Source organism: Galeopterus variegatus, unplaced genomic scaffold, assembly GCF_000696425.1.
Source record: "Galeopterus variegatus unplaced genomic scaffold, G_variegatus-3.0.2 Scaffold1492, whole genome shotgun sequence".
Taxonomy (NCBI): domain Eukaryota; kingdom Metazoa; phylum Chordata; class Mammalia; order Dermoptera; family Cynocephalidae; genus Galeopterus; species Galeopterus variegatus.
In genome coordinates, this window is record NW_007727603.1 from 20,132 (window position 1) to 40,920 (window position 20,789).

At 38.8% G+C, this 20,789-nt stretch overlaps 1 protein-coding gene across 1 annotated transcript in view; it reads left to right on the forward strand.

The window, feature by feature from the left end:
• Positions 1-2,842: 2,842 nt before the first annotated feature.
• The window catches only part of LRP6 (low density lipoprotein receptor-related protein 6), a 115,708-nt gene continuing 97,761 nt past the window's right edge, over positions 2,843-20,789 (forward strand). Inside the window, exons 1-2 of the mRNA XM_008577326.1 lie at positions 2,843-2,850; positions 11,547-11,651. Of these exons, the coding sequence (XP_008575548.1) occupies positions 2,843-2,850; positions 11,547-11,651 (113 nt within the window). The remainder of the gene's footprint in view (positions 2,851-11,546; positions 11,652-20,789) is intronic.

A 20,789-nucleotide genomic window follows, 5' to 3' on the forward strand; every position in this document is an offset into this window, starting at 1 on the left:
CTCTGTTCTTTGTTGTTTTTCTCCTGATTTTGGGTTTGGTTTGTTCTTGTTTTTCTAGTTCTTTGAGGTGTAATATTAGGTTGTTTATTTGAAGTTTTTCTTCTTTTTTGATGTAGGTTTTATTGCTATAAACTTCTATCTTAGAGCTGCTTTTCCTATATTCTGTGGGTTCTGGTATTTTGTGTTTTCATTTTGATTTGTCTCCAGGAATGTTTTAATTTCCTTTTTGGTTTCTGCTTTGACCTATTCGTTGTTTAGGAGCATGGTGTTTAATTTTCATGTATTTGTATGGTTTCTAGTGTCCCTTTCATTGTTGATTCCTAGTTTTATTCCATTGTGTTTCGACAAGGTAGTTGTTATGATTAAGTTTTTTAAAATTTGTGTGGCTTGTTTTGTAACCCAACATAGGGTCTATTCTAGAGAATGTTCTATGTGCTGCTGAGAAGAATGTGTATTCTGCAGCTGTTGGATAAAATGTTTTATATATGTCTGTTAGGTCCAATCAGCCTATAGTAAATACTAATCCTGATGTTTACTGGTTAATTTTCTGTCTGGATGATCTGTCATTTGGTGAAAGTGGGGTGTTACAAAGTCTCCAACTGTTATTGTGTTGGAGTCTATTTCTTCTGTTAGATCTAACAATAATTGCTTTATATAACTGGGTGCTCCAGAGTTTGGTGCATATATATTTAGAATTGTTATATCCTCTTGCTGAATTGATCTCTTTATCATTATATCATGACTTTCTAATCTTTTTTTACTTTCTTGGCTTGAATTCAGTTTTATCTGATACAAGTATAGCTACTCTTGCTCTTTTTTTTGTTTCCATTTGCATGAAATATCTTTTTCCATCCCTTCACTTTCAGGCAGTGTGTGTCTTTTTAGGTGAAGTGAATTTCTTGTAGGTAGCATATTGTTCTTGTTTTATAATCTGTTGAACCACTCTGTATCTTTTAATTGGGGCGTTTAATCCATTTACATCATGACTCGCTGAACTTAAGAGCATTATTCTGAATTCTGTGACAGATATTTCATGAATCCACTGTTCCTCTGGTTCCATTGCTGGGGCTTGTTTGTTTTCTTTGGTGGTATCATATTTGTCTGTTCTTTTTCAAACTTTCTGTCTTTATGTTGATGCCTGGGCATTTGAGGAGACTGCTACCTTTTTAGTGTTTTTTGGTGGTATTAGACATTTACTGGTTAATATCAGAGCTTTATCTCTGGTCTGTGGTTTTGTTAATTCCAAAATTGCAGGAACTTCCATGGGAACCAGCACTTGAGCTCTGTGGTTGTGCTAAAATTTACTGGTTAATATCAGAGCTTTATCTCTGGTCTGTGGTTTTGCTAATTCCAAAATTGCAGGAACTTCCATGGGAACCAGCACTTGAGCTCTGTGGTTGTGCTAAATTGCTGCTTTGATGCTGATTCTCTGGGGAATGCTCTTTGTGCTTACTAGATTTTAATTCTTGGTCATTTAATCACTTCCGAGTTTTGTGAGGTTAGATACACTTGGGCTGTGTGGAAATTCTGGCCTAGGACTGAGTTTTTCCAGCAAACTGTTCCCCTGCAGTTCTGTTTCCCTGACTATTCTCCACTCTGTGGGCTTGTGCTGATTGGAAGGCAGATTGGCTGCCCATGGCATGTCCCAATGTTCCCCTGGCAGGCCAGTTCTCCTCTTCCCCTGAAGAGTCCTGTGGGGCTGGCTGAGCACTGGTTCCACGTGATGACTCACCGGCCTCTGGGTAGCTCCTTTCTTTAGTTGGCTGTGGCTCCTCATTACTGTTGGATTCACAGGAACACTATCAGTGGTCTCACTGCCCTGGGAGCTGGGATGGTGCACTCTGAGGTCTTCCTCTACCCTGCATACTCCAAAAAACTTCACATGAAGAGCTAAGCTGTGTCTTTTTTCTGCTCTTGCTCCATGCGCTACAGCTTCTTCCTGCCCCTCACCCTTGCTGGCTAGAAATGGTCGAAGAGGTCCCTTCTTTCTCTTGCCACAGCTTCTCCTGCCTTCACGAACTCCGTGGATCTCTCTCTCTTTCTTCCCATGAGCTCCAGTGGTCTCAGGATGGCATTCTTTGCTTTTTAATAGCTGTCAATTGATGGGTTGTGAGAGTGATGCTGGGGACTGTCTTTTCCACCATCTTGATGAAGTCTCCAAGATTTTTTCTTTGTCTTTGATGTTCTGTAGTTTGAATATGATGTGTCAAGGTGTAGTGTATTTGTTTGTTTTGCTTCTATTCTGCTTAGTGTGTTCTCTGAGCTTCCTGGATGTGTGGTTTGGCATCAGACATTAATTTTGGGAAATTTTGGGTCATCATTGCTTCAAATATTTCCTTTTCTCATATCATTCGCATATTCCTATTACATATGTGTTATACCTTTTGTAATTGTCCCACAGTTCCTGTTCAGTCTTCTTTCAGTCTTTTTTTTGCTTTTCAGTTTTGGAAGTTTCTGTTGATAAATCCTGAAGCTTAGAGATTCTTTCCTTGTTCTACTAATGAAACCATTAAAGACATTTTTCATGTCTGCTACAGTGTTTTTGATTTCCAGCATTTCTTTTTGGTTCTTAGGATTTCCATCTCTCTTGCTTACATTATCCATCTATTCTTACATGTTGTTGGTTTTTTTCATTACAGTCCTTAGGATATTCATCATAGTTGTTTTAAATTTCTGGTATGCTCATTACAATATCCCTGCCATAACTCAGTCTGATTCTGATGCTTTTTCTGTTTCTTTAAACTGTTTTTTGTCTTTTAGTATGCCTTGTAGTTTTTTGTTGAAAGCTGGGTATGGTATACTGAGTAAAAGGAACTGTGGTATATAGGTTTTTAGTAACGCGATGATAAGGTGTGGGGAAAGGGGAAGCATACTATAGTTCTATGATTATGTCTCAGTCTTTTAGTGAGCCTATGTCGTGGGCTGTGAGCCTCACAAGTGCTTCTCAGTTTTTTTTTCACCCCTTTAGGTGGGACAGGATGGTTAGAGGAGGCTGAAGTTAGGTAAATCTTTCTCCACTTGGAAGGCTAAAAGGAACTGAAGTTGGTTATTTTTCTTCCCTCAGGTGAGTTTCTGATAAACCTCAATAGGTTAGGCTCTGGTAAAATTAATTCTCTTGGTGATAGACCTTTTTAAGGAGAACAGACTGCTCTGGCATATTTCAAAGTAGTTAGTTTTCCTCTCTTCTGGAAGCATTGGGGATTTTTCTCACATCTTCACTTTGAGGTTCTGGTAGAGCTCCTGGAGGTAAAATTCAAAGAAGTGTGAAGGCTCCTCTATGACTGGGTTTCCCTGGAGTTTTTAACTTTCAGATTTGTCCATACTAAGCTTCTACCAATTCATCAATTACAGGTTAGGTTTTCCTGCCTTGGTTCTGGTTTCTGTTATGTTTCTGCCCATGGGTTTCTGCTGTGGTAAGTTGTATCCATCTGTCTATCTGTCCAATTTTTGTGGCAGTGGTTTGCCCTGTGACCTTACTTCTCTGATGGACCTAAGAAAAGTTGAGTTTTCAGTTTGTTCAGCTTTTTATTTGCTGTTAGGACTGAGTGATAACTTCCAAGCTGCTTATGTGCAGGGCCAGAAACTGGATGTCAGGGCTTTGCTTTTTGCATTAAAAATCTGGATACATCAAGCATAAGTGAAGAATAATACAGTATTTAGGAACTAGAAGGATCTTACGTAGTATAGTCTGGAATCTTAATTGTAATAGATGAATTCTAGGCACGTTTGGAGGTTTTAATTTGGATTGGGGCAGACATCCAGGGGATGGAGCCTGTATGCTCTTACCTTATTTGTGTTCTTGGTCTTAGTCTAGTACCTTGCATGTTTGTATTGGATCTACTGATAATGGTTATTTATTATGATAAACTATTTACCTAGAGTAAATGGTACTATTGAGTGGACTAGACTGACTGCTTAAAAATCCTTTTAGGGAGACTGAGCTGAGTAAGTGAATCCACATCATCCAAATTCACATATGGGAAGATTGAAGTGGAAGTGAAAGCAGTATAATGAAGTTTTTAAAGCTTTCGTTAGTTCGTTAATGATAGTTGTTGCAAAGGTGACACTCTCAGAACTTGGTTGTAAAATAAGCATATGAAATCTGTTTTTTATATAACTCTGTAACATTTTTACTTTGAAGCCTAATCATGAAAAGACTATTGTTAGTAATCTGAAAGCAAAGTTTTCTGAAATGAGTCTCCTAGAGATTGAGAGAAAAGTGTTATGTGCATGGAGATAAGCCTGCAAACATTGTAGACTGTACTTGGTTGAGCAGAACTGAGGAAGAGTTTGGAAATGTGTATGTTCTCCTGAAGAATGAGCGGTAAAATTGTTTGTAAAATGTTATATATGTAGAGCATGAGAAGTATCATAAAAAAGCACACTGCACAATTGTCAAAACCCACAGAATTTTATAGCAGAAAGAATGGACCTTAATGAATGCAAATTTAAGAAATCATCGTTTAGGAGGTTGGGGGATTCCAGGATGGAATGCAGACTGAGACAAAAGAAATGTATTTTCTAATTATATTAGATATGTATAAAATAACCTCACTAAAGTGGGCAGGGAGCGGGAGGTGTTGACCTAAGTAGCTGTGGGAATGCATGGAGCCTGTGAGACTGAAGGTAAACGACATGCACATGTTCTCTAGTTGCAGTGTACTCTAGATGATAATATTGCTTCCCACAGAGGTATAGTTAACTATTCTGATACTGCAATTCTGATACCTCTAGTGATCTATATTAAAATTAAACAACTAAGTAAAATGGATGGTGGGTGGGGGGAGCCACATTTCTTGCAATTGAAATGGGAAGTTACAGATAAGCAAGGATAGGAGGTGAGAATGATCCATTTGGTAATGGATTAGAATTGCAGATATCAGTGTCAACTCAGGTTTAGCTTAATACAGATACAGTATGCATTTTAAATGAGTTAGTGCATTAACCTTAAAGCAATCAAAAATAAAAGTTTCAGCCCTGGAATTAATATACAGCCCCCCCCCCCCCCAAAAAAAAAAAAAAAAAAAAAAAAAAAAGTGCTACATTTAGAACAATTCAGAATGGCTAAAGTTCAGAATGCTTCTTAATAAATAATAGATATGACTGGAATCAGAAAATAATGTATGCTATATTGAGAAGTTGAGAATTAATTTAATTTTGATGATAATTTATTGAGGAGATTTAAAAACAGAGTGGTACAATATCATTCAGGTCCTCTTGACCAAAATGATAATAGGTAGGAAAGGAGTAAGATCAATGACAAAAAAAAAAAAAAAACTTGTTAGGAGTAGTAGAAAAGTGTATTAAGGTTAATATTTTCAGCGTTTTGTTTAAAAAGTATTGTAGGATTTATAAGATATCACTGCCTGGGCCGGCCCCATGGCGCACTTGGGAGAGTGCGGCGCTGGGAGCGCAGCGACGCTCCCGCCGCGGGTTCAGATCCTATATAGGACTGGCCGGTGTGCTAACTGGCTGAGCGCAGTGCGGGCGACTCCAAACCAAGGGTTGTGATCCCCTTACCGGTCATGGAAAAGACCAAAAAAAAAAAAGATATTACTGCCTAGTCTTAGTAGTCAGACACCTATTTACTACCAGTAATATTGTTGAATGACCTCCAGTATGAGAGATTTGTGTGTATACAAACAAATGCAGATACCTTGATTATAGAGTAGTGGTTGTATTTTGCAGTATTTGTAATTTAAATTTTTTTAAAAATTATTTTTTCAATTGTATGTTTTCATGGGGTACAGTTTGTTGTTTAAGTACATGCATATATGATCAGTCAGATTAGTTAGCATATCTATCACCTAAACATTTATCATTTCTTTGTGGTTATAAAATTCAGGATTCTCTTTTCTGGCTATCTTGAAATACACAATGCAATATTATTAGCTGTAGTCACTCTAAGTCACCCTAGAGTACCAGAATGTATTCATCCTATCTAACTGTAACTTTCTGTTTACCAACCTTTTCTTACCCCTCTTCCTTCTCCCCTTCCCTGCCTCTGGTAATCACTATTAAACTCCCTATTTCTTTTTCTTTTTTCTTAATTGACCCATGATAATGGTATATATTTATGGAGTACAATATGATGTTTGGGTACATTTATACAGTGTGCAATGATCTTGTCAGGATATTTAGCATATCTGTCACTTCCAACATTTGTCATTTCTTTAAGTTGGGTACATTCAAAATTCTCTCCATTAGCTACACGAAGTTATATAGTAATGTGTTGTTGACTATCGTCATCCCATACTGCCGTAGAACATTAGATCTTATTCTTCCTTTCTCTACAATTTTGTATCCATTGACCACCCTCTCCCCCTTCTCCTCTCCCGTCCTCTCTTCTCACCAGTCTCTAGTAATCGTTTGTCTACTCTCTGCTTCTGAGATCAACTTTTTTAGCTTCTACATGAGTAAGAACACGCAGTATTTCTCTTTTTGTGCCTACCTTATTTCACTTAACATAATTTTCTCCAAGCTCATCCATGTTTCTGTGAATGGCAGAATTTCATTCTTTTTTTAGCAGTATTCTTTTCTTTTTAGTAGGCTGGGTAGTATTCCATTGTGTATACATACCACATTTTCTTTATTGTTGATAGATGTTTAGGTTGGTTACATATCTTGGCTGATGTGAATGTAGCTGCATTAAACATGGGAGTACAGATATCCCTTTGACATGTTGATTTCCTTTCCTTTGGATGTATACCCAATAGTGAGATTGCTGGATTGTATGGTAGTTCTTATTCTGGTTCTTTGAGAAACCTCCATACTGTTTTTTATAATGGCTGTACCAATTTACATCCCCACCAACAATGTATAGGAGTTTTCCTTTTTCTGCATCTTTGTCAGCATTTGCTATTTTCTGTTTTTTTGATAATAGCCATTCCAACTGAGGTGAGATGATAACTCATTGCAGTTTTGATTTGCATTTCTCTGTTGATTAGTGATGTTGAACATTTTTTTCATATACCTGTTGGCTGTTTGTATGTCTTCTTTTGAGAAATGTCTGTTCAGCTCCTTTGCCCATTTTTTAATTAGATTTTTTTCTTTCTTTCTTTCTTTTTTTTTTTTTTTTACTGTAGAGTTGTTTGAGTTCCTTGTATATTCTGGATATTAATCCCTTGTCAGCTGCATAGTTTGTGAATATTTTCTCCCATTCTGCAGGTTGTCTCTTCTTTCTGTTGATTGTTTCCTTTACTGTGCAGAGGCGTTTTAGTTTGATATAATCCCATTTGTATATTTTATCTTTTGTTGCCTGTGCTTTTGAGGTCTTATTCACAAAATCTTTGCCCAGTCCAGTGTTCTAAAGCATTTCCCTATGTTGTTTTCTTCTAGAAATTTTATTGTTTCAAGTCTTACATTTATGTCTTTCATCATTTTGAGTTGATTTTTGTATGTGGTGAGAGATAGGAGTCTAGTTTCATTCTTCTGCTTGTGGATCTTCACAGTTTTCCTAGTGCCATTTATTGGTACTTTTCTTGGTTAAGAGACTGTCCTTTCTCCATTGTATGTTGGCTTCTTTGTTGAAAGTCGGTTGGCTGTAGGTGATGATCGTATGGTTTTTTTCTTCCATTCTGTTGATGTGATGTATCACGTTTACTGATTTGTGTGTTTTGAACCATCCTTGTATACCCAGGATAAATCCCACTTGGTGGTGATGTATAATCTTTTTGATGTGCTTTTGGATTTGGCTCGCTAGTATTTTATTGAGAATTTTTGTGTCTATGTTGATCAGGGATATTGGCCCACAGTTTTCTTTTTTTGTTGTGTACTTGCCTGATTTTGGTATCAGGATAATGCTGTCCTCTTAGTATGAGTTTGGAAGAATTTCATCCACTTTAGTTTTTTGAAATAGTTTTAAGAAATATTGGTATTAGTTCTTCTTTAAATGCTTGGTAGAATTCAGCAGACTTTTTACTGATTCAATCTTGTTTCTTGTTATTGTTCTATTCAGGTTTTCTGTTTCTTCTTGGTTCAGTCTTGGCAGGTCATATGTGTTTAGGAATTTATCCATTTTTTCTAGGTTTTCAAATTTATTGGCATATAGTTCATAATATTCTCTGATAATCCTCTGAATTTCTGTTATCATGTTTGAGTCTTTCCTCTTTTTTTCCTTGGTAACTCTAGCTAATGGTTGTCAATTTTGTTTTATCTTTTAAGAAAACCAACTTTTCCTTTGATCTTCTTTTATTGTATTTTTGGTCTCAATTTCATTTATTTGTGGTCTGATTTTTACTGTTTCCTTTCTTCTCCTTCTGTGGGTTTAGTTTGTTCATGCTTCTCTAGTTCCTTAAGAGGCATTGTCAAGTTATTTGAAACCTTTCTATTTTTTCAGTTGATTGCTATAAACTTTCTTCTAATTACTGCCTTGGCTGTATCTCTTAGGTTTTGGTATGTTGGGTTTCTGTCTTTATTTGTTTCAAGAATCATTTTGATTGCCTTCTTTTTTTTTTTTTTTTTTTTTGTCTTTTGTCTTTTGTCTTTTTTCTGTGTCCGGCAACGGATCGCAACCCTCAGTGTTGCCCCCGTACTGGACCGGAGACCGGCAACGGGATCGCAAGCCTCGGCGTTGCTCCCGCGCCTCGCTCAGCCAGTGAGCGGGAGCCGGTCTGTATGTGGGATCCGAACCCTCGGACGGGAGCGCCGCTGCGCTTCCCAAGCGGCGCACTACCCAGTGCGCCACCGGGCCGGCCCTTGATTGCCTTCTTAATCTCTTTTTTGACCCATTGGTTAATCAGGAGCATCTTTAAAAACTTATGTGTATTTGTGTAGTTTCAAAAGTTACTCTTGTTTTTGGTATCTAGTTTTATTCCATTATGGTCAGAAAAAATGCTTGATATGATTTTGATTTTTTGGAACTTGTTGAGACTTGTTTTGTGGCCTAACATATGGTCAGTCCTAGAGAATGTTCCATGTGCTGGTGAAAAGAATGTGTATTCTGCAGTTGTTATATGAAATGCTCCGTGAATGTCGGATCTATCTGGTCTTCAGTGTCATTAAATCTGATGTTTCCTTGTTGATTTTCTGTTTCGATGATTTGTCTACTTCTGAGAGTAGCTCTGAGAATGACCCCAACTATTACTGTTTTGGTGTTTGTCTCTTCATTTATATCTGATAATATCTGCTTTATATGTCTGGGTGCTCCAGTGTTGGGTGCATATATGTTTTGTTTTGTTTTGTTTGTCCTTTTTGAGACCGGCCGCACTGCGCTCAGCGAGTGAGCGCTGTGAGCGCACCAGTCATCCCTATATAAGATCCGAACCCATGGCGGGAGCGCTGCTGCGCTCCCAGCGCCTCACTCTCCCAAGTGTGCCACGGGCTCGGCCCTATGTTTGTAATTCTTATATCCTCTTGCTGTATTGATTCCTTTAATGTTATATAGTGCCCTTCTTTGTCTCTTAGTGCAGATTTTGAATTAAAGTCTGATTTATCTGATAAAAGTATAGCTACTCCTGCTTGCTTTTGTTTTCCATTTGCACGGAATATCTTTTTCCATCCTTTCACTTTTCAGTCTATGTGTGTCTTTGTAGGTAAGGTGTGTTTCTTGTAGGCAGCTTATGGGTGGGTAATTTTTTTAATCCATTTATTCAGTCTGTGTCTTTTAATTGAGGCATTTAATTCATTTACATTCAAGGTTATAATTGATATGTGGGGTCTTAATCCTGTGATTTTGTTGTTTTCTGATTGTTTTGTGTATCCTTTGTTCCTTATTGTTTATTCTTGTGATTTGGCGGTTTTCTGTAGTGATATGTTTTGATTCCTTTCTCTTTCTGATTTGTGTCTATTCTATCAGTACTTATATTTTTGGGTGTTTTCATGATGGTTGTTATCATTCTTTTTCTTCTAGATATAAGACTTGCCTAAATATTTCTTGTAAGGACAGATTGGTGGCAATGAATTCCCTTAATTTTTGCTTGTCTGAGGAACAATTTATTTCTCCTTCACTTCTGAAGGATCGCTTTGCTGGGTATAATATTCTTGGTTAGCAGTTTTTTCCTTTCATTACTTTGAACATATCATCCTGTTCTCTTCTGGCCTGTAGGGTTTCTGCTGAGAAGTCTGCTGTTAGTCTATTGGAAACTCCTTTATAAGTGACTCGACATACTTTTTTCTTTCTGTTTTTAGAATTCTCTCTTTATCTTTAACTTTGGATAGTTTGACCATGATGTATCTTTGGTTGAATCTATTGGGACCTTTGAGCTTCCTGGATTTGGATGTTTGTATCATTAAGAAGATTAGGGAAGGGATTCTGGTTAGCTCAGTTGGTTAGAGCATGGTGTTATTCCCCCCCCCCCAGCATGATCTTATAACACCAAGATCAAGGGTTTGGATCCCTGTACTAGCCAGCACTCTCTTCCCCCCAAAGTAGGGAAGTTTTCACCTATTACTTCATTAAATATGTTTCTAGTATCTTTTTTTCTTCTCCTTCTGGAAATGCCCATAATTCAAATATTTGTTTGCTTAATAGTATCCCATAAATCTTGTAAGCTTTGTTCATATTTTAAATTCTTTTTTCTTTTTGTCTTTCTGGATCATTTCTAAACAGCTGTCCTCAAGATCAGAAAATCTTTCTTGTGTGTGATTTAGTCTGTCATTGAGACTGTCAGGTGTGTTTTTTATTTTATTTAATGAATTCTTCAGTACGAAGATTTCTTTTGGGTTCTATATAACGATCTATCTCTTTGTTAAATTTCTAATTCAGATCATTAATTGTTTTTCTGAATTTGTTGCATTGTTTGTGTTCTCTTGTATCATTGTGAGTTTAAGATTATTAACTTCAAATTGTTTTCCGGCAAGTTGGCAATTTTCAATTCTTTGGGATCAGTTATTGGAACATTGTTGTGTTTCTTTGGTGGTGTCATGTTTCCTTGTTTTCTCATGTTTCTTCTTTCCCCGTGTTGACATCTGTGCATCTGGTGGAAGAATCATCTCTTTGAGTTTTGTAGAGTGGCTTGCGTGGGGAAAGACTTTCACTTGGAAATGCATCCTAGGATGTCAATTGGGCAGAGTACAATGGGTTTGTTCAGGTTGGGTGCAGTAGTGTAGACCCTGTGTAGTTTCTTCAGTTGTAATCCACTTTTAGGTTACAAAATGTCTGTGAGTGATTCAGCGGCTTATGCTTGGAAGGTTTGTGGTGGTTATGGCACAGCTTTGCCAGGTTTGTGCACATGCATCTTGTGGGTTAGTTGGCTCAGTGGGGATGGAGTTGCTGGATTGATTCTCAAGCTGAGGGTGTTGGTGCATGGTGTGTCAGGGTCTCTGGGACTGGTTTGCCAGTGACAGGGTCACCATGCTGCTTTTCTGATCATGGATGGGCCAACCAGGGACACATCAGCTAGACTGTTTCTCACTTGGCTGCATGTGTGTGTGATAGTTCAAAGACTAAGGGGCGGGTCTTCCAGGGGCATGACAGCTGAGTTGTTTCTCTGTGCCAGGGGCGTGGGTGCATTTTGGCTTGGCTAGCTGGGTGCAGGTCTGCTGGTGGCCTGTCTGTGCCATGTTTTTGAGGCCAGGTGTGAGGTTGTGTTTCTTTTTTGGTTTAGGAACGTATCTGCCAAAAGTGGGGCTGTTGAGCTGCTTTTTGGTCAGTGGCAGTGGCTGTTAGATGGGACTACAGAGATGGGGCCTGGCCAGCAGCTTCTTGGATGGTGGGTGAGGTTGGGAAATGTGCCTGATGAGAGGGGTTCTGGCTAGCTGCTGCTAGGGTGGTGGGTGGGGTCTTGAGGTGGGCTGCTCAGAGGGTGCCCGGGCAGCTGGGTTTGGGGTGATGGGCAAGGCCTCAAGGTAGAGTTGCAGAGAGGGGACCTGTCTAGCTGCTTCTCAGATGGTGGGCAGTTTGGGAAGCAGGCCTGTGAAGAGGGTGCACGTTCTTCTGTTGCTTCTTGGGTGGTGGGCGAGGTCAGGAAGCTGACCTGTCAAGAGATGGTCCAGCCAGCCACCTCTTGGGTAGTGAATGAGGCCTTGAGAGCAGGGCTGTAGAGAGGGAGCCTGGCTCCAGCCCCTACACAGGCTGTTGGCAAGGCTGTTAGGTGGGAGTGTTGAGGACAGAATCCCCTGGCCATTTCTCCAGGAGGGTGTGGATGGGCTTTATTTCCACTGGCCCGAGGGTGTGTTCATTAGAGAGAGATGTATGAGCTTTTTTTTCTGGGTTGGGGGCTTGGGTACACAGAACTTGGCCAGCTTGTGGGAGGAGGGAGAGTAGGAGAAGAAGGGGGGTTGTCTCCTAGAGGTGTTTGCCTGTCTGATCTGTGGCTGGGGACGTGGTGTATCAGTTCAGCAGGTCTGTGATTGGCTTCCCAGACTGCAGGACTAGAGTCACAGCTGCTGTGGGCCCAGACTTCAAGACACTTGGGATCAGGGCATATTAGCCTCTCCTGTGAGTGTACTGGGATGACTGTGGAGTCTGCTCATGTCCCCCAGTGCAGGGAGTGTTCCAGCAGGGGCTCTGGTTTCAAGATGGTACCACATTACATCAGTTTAGGTCACAAAGGTTGGGGTTGTGGAGCGCATAGTACATGCTTATGTTCTGGAGCAGTGCGGTAAGTACATTTTAGGCAGCTCCCCACGCTTGCTTCTGGGCTTGCAAGGGCTATGGAACCTTCCTGCAGAAGGAACTGAAGTCCTCAGTGGTGAGGATGAGGGTTGGTGTGGGCCCTCTGACTGTCTTTTCTTCACAATGGAATGTTCCTCATTTGCTGATCTTGGGTGGTCATTCCTCGGGCTCCAGTCTTGGTGATGGAGACATGATGGCTAAGCCTGTGGGCTGCCATCCTGGGTTTTCGTGCTCCACAGAGATCTCATTAGTCTCCTGCCACACCCCTACACCCTCCCATAGGTGCTCTTGTCAGTATGTAGCTGTCTGTCTGTTGTTCTGGTCTGTTTCTGTGGGAGGAAGCGTGGGCACCTTTAGTACACCATCTTGCCACACCTCCTCCAGGCACATTCTAAATTATTGTTTAATATATGCGGTTTGTTCCTTCTCCCTCATTCCCACAGCAACAGAGTTTCAGTGTAGCTCATACTTGTACCTAATTTTCACTTAAACACTTGGTTTGTGGCATGACTTCTAAGGTGGTCGTTTCCCAGTCATTCTGGGAGGCTCAGATAAATGAACATCACATGATCTAAAGTTTGGGAAAATTCAGGACCTTTTTTTTTTCTCCTCCTGATGAAATGAAAGGCTTGAATGAAATAACTATGGAGATATTAAAAACCTTGAAGCATCTTTGTTATTCTTAGCTTAATATGGCACTCATGGTTACCACGTTGTCTGGGAGAATGATTTAAAATATTTTATTTTGGTGTTGGACTGTGTCATCTATAATTTTGGGTTCAGAAAATTGAGTTAAACATGATTGAGATTTAATTGGTGGTTTTTCTGAATTGATCTAGGAGCAGCTTGCCAACTGCCTTATAGACTTATCATAGAAATATTCCTTAGTGTTTTTCAGAGTTGTATATATAGTTTTTATTCCTGTGTGTTTACTATGTATTTTCTGATGTTACAAACACATCTATAAGAAAAGGTAATTCTTTGGTTGTGTTCTCTTATTGCGATGCAGACTGATTCAGTAGTTCTAGGGTGGAGCTTGAGATTTTGCTGAGGTTGTTGGTCTATGGACCACAGTTTGAGTAGCAAGACTTTAGAGCAGAGGTGGGCAAATGTTTCCCATAAAGGCCCAGGTAATAAATATTTCAGTCTTATCAGGCCATATATGCATATTTTCTTTTTCTTTTTTAAAAAACCCTTTAAAAATGTAAAAGCTATTCTAAGCTCATGGGGCCATGCAAAAAGAGCAGGGTGGTTCAGATTTGACCCTGTAGCCATTGTTTGCCTATCTTTTCGTTAGAGATTTAGTTGCTGATAGAAACAAAATATCTAGAATTGGTGTTTTTCATGACTTTTCAGCATTTCAAATGATCATGTGATTATTATTTGACCTTATTGATGAGGTGAATTTATTGCTGATGGTTTGGAATTTATTGATGGTTTGGAAGCTTTTTGTTGTTGTTTCCAAAAGTTTTTTTTCTTATTTTAATTGAGGTATAATTAACATACAATAAAATTCACCCACTTTAGTGTATGGTATTATAAACTTTGACAAACGTATACAGTTATGTATTGTCTATGATAAAGCCAGACATTAGTTAAAGTGGTAAAAACAGGTTTTTAATCAGTAATATACTATTGTAGTAGGGAAAGAGTTCAGTGTGAAATGAACTCAGCTTCAATTTGTATAGAGGTGAGTGAGTGTTTTAAAGGGAAGATGAGAGGATAGTGAGAGGGGTGAGCAAGGGCTCAGTAGAATCAAAGTGAAAAATTCTGAAAAGCTGGAAGAGGATTTGGTCTATGTGAAACTTATCTGGGTTTGTTAACTGGCACTTATTGAAGGGAGGCTTCTGTTTTCCCCCAGAGATGGGGGACAGGAACCCTGTCTTCAGGTGTTAGCTGGAACAAACAGTTCTTTTGGCAGACTTGTGTTTTCTCAGGCAGGTACTTTAAGGGGGGCAGGGGTCATCCTAGGGATGTGGACTTGAGCGGTTAAAACTGTTAGTGTTTGTTCAATCCTTGATAGGCTGAGGTTGAGGCCTAGTTGAGAAAGGGCTCAGAGGAGCCTGGTTAGAGTTTGGCCAAGGAGAGAGTCTTTGTCAGTACTACCACCACCACAGCTGAGATATTATAACTGTTTCATCACCCTCCAAAATTCCTTTGTGCTCTGTTGTACTTAACTTCTTTCCCTACCCCTTTCCCTGGCAATTATGATTTGTTTTCTGTTCTATAATTTTGCTTTTTCCTGAATGTCATATGAATGGAATCATACAGTATGTAGCCATTTGAAACTGGCTTTTTGGACTCAGCATAATGCATTTGAGATCCACTTGTGTTTTATGTGTCAGTATTTTTCGTTGTTATGCATGAGCGGCATTCCATTGTATGGATGTATTGCACTTTATTCATTAATCAGTTCAAGGATATTTAAGTTATTTTCTGTTTTTGGTGATTACAATTCAGTGTAAATATTTGTGTACCAGGGTTGGTTTTCTTTGGTGATATAAGCTGACAAGTTTTTATTTCTCTTGGGTGAATACCCAGGAGTGAGATTGCACACTTTATTCATTAATCAGTTCAAGGATATTTAAGTTATTTTCTGTTTTTGGTGATTACAATTCAGTGTAAATATTTGTGTACCAGGGTTGTTTTTTTTTGGTGATATAAGCTGACAAGTTTTTATTTCTCTTGGGTGAATACCCAGGAGTGAGATTGCTGAGTTCTAAGACACCTCTGTTTAACTATATAAGAACCTGTGAAACTTTTCCAAAGTGTTTTCTTTATTAGTCTGTTGCTGTGGTGAATTTCATTGATTTTCTGATGTCGAACCAGCTTCACATTCCTGGGATTAACCCTACTTGGTCATGATGTTTACCCTTTTTATATATTGTTAGATTTTATTTGCTATATTTCTTCTTGAGAGTTTTTGCATCTGTGTTCATGAAAGATGTTGGTCTGTAGCTTTTTTTCCCCCTTCTTTCTTTTAATGTCATTTTCTGATTTTGGAATCAGGATAATGCTGGCTGCAAAAAATGCATTAGGTATTTATTGCTCCCTCCAATCTTTTTTTCCTGGAAGCATTTGTGTAGAATTGGTATTGTTTCTTCTTGAGATATTTGGTAAAATGTACCAGTTCAGTCATTTAGACCTTAAGTTACTTTATTGGAAGGTTTTGAACTATGAATTTAATTTCTTTAGTAGGTATTGGACTGTTCATATTATCTGTTCATGTGAGAGCTTTTGTAGTTTGTGTCTTTATGTTGTCGAATGTTGGGACCAAAGTTGTTTGTAATAGTATTTAATTATACTTTTAATGTTTGTACGGTCAAGCGATAGCCCCTCTTTCATTCCTGGTTTAGTAACTCCTGGCTTTCTTTTCCTTGGTCAATCCAGTTAGAGTTTTATAAATTTTTTTGACATTTTCAAATAACCTGTTTTTGGTTTTATTGTTTTTTTTCTCTAGTCTATTTTCAGTTTCATTGCTTTCTGTTATTACCTTTATTTCCTTTCTCTCACTCTGCTTTTACTTTACTCTTCTTTTTCTAGATCCTTAAGGTAGAAGCCTAGATCATTGATTGAGAAACTTAATTTTTTTCTACTGTAAGCATTTCATACTGTTACTTTCATTTAAAGGCTTTTAGCTGCACACCATAAAATTTGGTGTTATATTTCCAGTTTCATTCATTCAAAATATTTGCTAATTTTCTTTATTTTTTCTTTGACTCATGTTGTGAGATTGGGGGTATCTCCAAGACCACTCTGACTTTTGATATCAATTTGCGAATTTGGGGTCCTCAAGACCACAGTCAGATTCGATAGTTCACTAGAAGAATTCACAAAATTCATTGAAAGCTGTTATATGCGTGGTTGTGGTTTACTTCAGTGAAAAAAATACAAATTAAAATCAGCCAAGGGAAGAGATACATAGGGCAGGGTCTAAGAGAGTTCCAAACACAGACCTTCAGGTTGTCCTCTCCTTGTGGAGTTGTGTGAACAGTGCTTACTTCTCCCAGCAATGGTGTATTGACAATATGCATGGAGTTTTGCCAACCAGGGAAGCTTACCCGAGCCTTCGTGTGCAGAATTTTTGTTAGGACTTGGTCAGGTAGAAATTGCTGACTACCTGCATAGCTGACCTTAGTCTCCAGCCCATCCAGAGGATGAACTGATACTGATTCCCTCTTCCCCGCCAGCTCACGTTGTTGACATAGACTATCTGGGGTGCCAAGACCCTGGGTAAACAAAGACACTTATCAGGCAGGACATTCCAAGGTCTTAGAGATTACCTCCCACTACCTACGAGTACAGGCCAGATCTCTCTTTGGGCAAGGTTAATTCTTTACTGCACATGTGTGTTTAAAAGTATATTGGTTAATTTCCCAATTTTTAGGTTTATCTAGATATCTTTCTGTTACAGATATCTTGTCTAATTCTATTGTGGCCAGAGAACATACTTTGCATGATTTCAATTCTTCTTTGTTATATTTCAAAGATAGGCCCACAGTGTGGTCTATCTTTATGAATATTCCATATGTATGTACTTGAGAATGTTTATTCTGCTGTTTGGGGGTATTTTCTTCTCTTCTTGTACATTGGAATATTTTTGTCCAAGATTAGAGTTATTTGGTCCTTGAAAATATTTAGAACCTGCCAGTGAATATCTGGTATGTTCTCCCTCTCCCATCTGGGAAAGATGAGTGACTTTTTAGATTTTAGTAATGATTGTGGCTCTATTCAGGTTTTTTTTGTCTTTTTCCGTGTCCGGCAACGGATCGCAACCCTCAGTGTCGCCCCCGTACTGGACCGGGACCGGCCACGGGATCGCAACCCTTGGTGCTGCTCCCGCGCCTCGCTCAGCCAGTGAGCGGGAACCGGTCCGTATGTGGGATCCGAACCCTCGGGCGGGAGCGCCACCGCGCTTCCCAAGCGGCGCACTATCCAGTGCGCCACCGGGCCGGCCCCAATTCAGGTTTTATAAAACTATATCTTGACTCAATATTGTTAGCTCATGTATTTTTCTACACGTTACTCTGTGGAACATTTGCCTTTTATTTATTTTTTTAACCTTAGTGACTTCTTTTTAGTTTTTGTCTACTTTGGATTAGCTCTTTACTTTTCAGCTTTTTGCTTTTCTAATTTAAACATCTTTAGTAATGCTTTACGTGTATCACAGTTTCGTTACTTGAATCTAATAATTTGGTTAACTTGCTGTAGTTTCCAGTAAGATTTATTTCTTTGAACTGTTTATTATTTTAGAAATGTGATTCATAATTATCAGAGATTTTTTTCCCTAATTGATTTCTGGCTTAATTAGATTACTGTCATCCTATGTGACACATATATCAGTTCTCTGATGACTTGCATTATGGTCCATTGTGTGGTCAGAATTCTTAAATGTTTCATATGTGCTTGAAAAGACTATATTCTGCAGTTTTTGAGTGTAATGTTCTAAAAGTGTCCATTAATTCAAGCATGTGTGTTCTGTTGTTGAAATCTTCTGATTCCTGATCTATTGCTGAGAGAAGTGTTAAAAATCTTTCACTTTGGTAAACGATTTGATAATTTCTTTCTATAGGTCTGCCATTTTTCCCCCCCCCCTTTTATCTTTTTTTTACTGACCGGTAACGGAATCGCAACCCTCAGTGTCGCGCCCTCACCAGGGACCGGCAACGGGATTGCAACCCTCAGTGTCGCGCCGCACCGGGGACCGGCAATGGGATCGCAACCCTTGGTGCTGCGCCCGCACCGCGCTCAGCCAATGAGCGGGAACCAGTCTCCACATGGGATCCGAACCCTCGGCGGGAGCGCCGCTGCGCTCTCAAGCGGCGCACTTCTCCAGTGTGCCACCGGGCCGGCCCATAGGTCTGCCTATTTTGCTTTATGTGCTTCAAGGTTATGCTTTAAAATACTGATGTGTATCGAATTATCTTCCTGATGTACTTTATCTTTTTGTCTTTTTTCCGTGTCCGGCAACGGATCGCAACCCTCAGTGTTGCCCCCGTACCGGACCGGGGACCGGCAACGGGATCGCAACCCTCGGCGTTGCTCCCGTGCCTCGCTCAGCCAGTGAGCGGGAACCGGTCCGTATGTGGGATCCGAACCCTCGGGTGGGAGCGCTGCCGCGCTTCCCAAGCGGCGCACTATCCAGTGCGCCACTGGGCCGGCCCATTCCTGATGTACTTTATATCATGATCTAGTGACTCACTTTATTGCTTCTAATGCATTTTGTGAGGTATTACTAGCTATACCACCTTTCTTTTGGTTAGTTTTTTTCTGATATAGTTTTCCATCTTTTTACTAATAATCTTTCTGTGTGTTTACATGTTCTTAGTGTTTCTTTTTTGAGTAGCATATAGCTCGACTTTTTGTTTGATTTTAAATTCATCTGACAATTTGTCTTTTACTGAAGCTTTTGGTCCATCTGTGCTAATTGTAATTACTGGTACATTTGCATTACGTTTTGACATCTTATTTTGTGCTTTCTGTTTATCCTTCCCATTTTCGTTTCTTTTTCTTTTCTTTCTTGGCTTCTTTTATATCGATAATATTTTGTCATTCAGTTTTTCCTCTCTACTAGTTTGAAAATTATACAGTTTTATTTGAGGTTATCTGGATTTTTAACATGCATACTCATGAAATTCTTGATACACTTTTTCTCTGTTTATTATCTTCCTGGCTTATAATCATTGTCATGAGTTTAGATCTACTTTCTAACCCACTAGACATTATTTTTTTAAGCTTAGATTTATCATTCCATCTTGAATTTTAGACCTTCATGTAAGATCATTTTCCTGAATCTTTAGAATTTCCTTTAGTGAAGGCCTGTTGACTCTTTAAAGTTTTGTTTGTGTGAAAATATCTTCATTTTGCTCATGTTCTTAATTTTTTTGTATAGTGTACAATTCCAGATTGACAAATATTTTCTCTTACCATGTTGATGCTATCATTCTGCTGTCTGTTGGCTTGCTTTGTTGTTATCAGAAATAGCCAATTATTTTATTGTTATTACTCTGGCTACAGTTTTAGTATAATTTTGCTATGGTTCAGATGCTTTCCGTAAAAGTTAATGTGTTGGAAATTTGGTCCCCAATGTGGCAGTGTTAAGAGGTGTGGGACCTTTGGGAAGTGATTGGGTCATGAGGGCTCTGCCCTTATGAATGAATTAATCCATTCGTGGATTAATAGATTAATAGGGTATTGAGGGAGTGGGTTAGTTATGAGAGTGGGTGTGCTATAAAAGCCAGTTTGGCCATCTTTTGTGAACCCTCCTGCATGCGATGGCTAATGCTGCCTTGGGACTCTTGCAGAGAATCCCTACTAGCAAGAAGGCCCTCACCAGTTACAAGCACCTCAGCCTTAGACTTCCCAGCCTCCAGAACTGTAAGAGATAAATGTCTTTTCTTTATATAAAAATTACTCCGTCTCAGATGTTCAGTTACAACAACAGAAAATGTACTAAGTTTAGTTTAGGTTTTTATTTTTTATTATGCTTCTAGGGAATTTTTGGGTTTCTTAATTCTGTGAGCTTATGTGTCTTATCAGTTCTAGAAAATTATCTTCAAATGTATTACATTTACCTCATTCTTTTCATGTAGCTGTCTTCACTAGACATCTGTTTGTTCTTCTTACTCTTGTCTTCAATGTCTTTCAATCTCTGTTATATGAATTATTTTCCTGTTTATTAGTTATTTCTTCATATGGTCAAGTACTGTATTTCTGTCATTTTCCTCTGTGTGTGTGTGTGTGTGTGTGTGTGTGTGTGTATTTTTCTTTTAGTTTACCCACTGAGAGTGTTGATGTTGGGGTTTCTGTCTTTATGTGGATTCTATCATCACTAGATCATAGGTTATAGAGACTGTCCTGCTCCTCCAATGAGGCCTGATAAAACTCAAGTTTTAGATCAGTAGGGATGGAGCAGATTCCTTCAGTACTAGATTTTTTCCTCTGGACTTTTTTTCTTTTCTTTTCTTTGCTCAGAATATTTCCTTTAATTTCTATGAGTTCAGTCATGTATTTAAAATATTACTTTTATAGTTTATCTGGCATTTTTAGTGTTCTATAATAGGAAGGCTTCTCTGGGTTTCCAGTCTGCCATATTGCCAGAAACATACTCTTTTGTTTTCTAAGTGCTTCCAAGTTTTTTAAAAAAGTTTTATTTGTTTATTTATTGTTTGTTTATCCAATTTTTAAATACTCCTGAAAATAAAGGCATTACTTATTACCCTCTTTTTTTTTT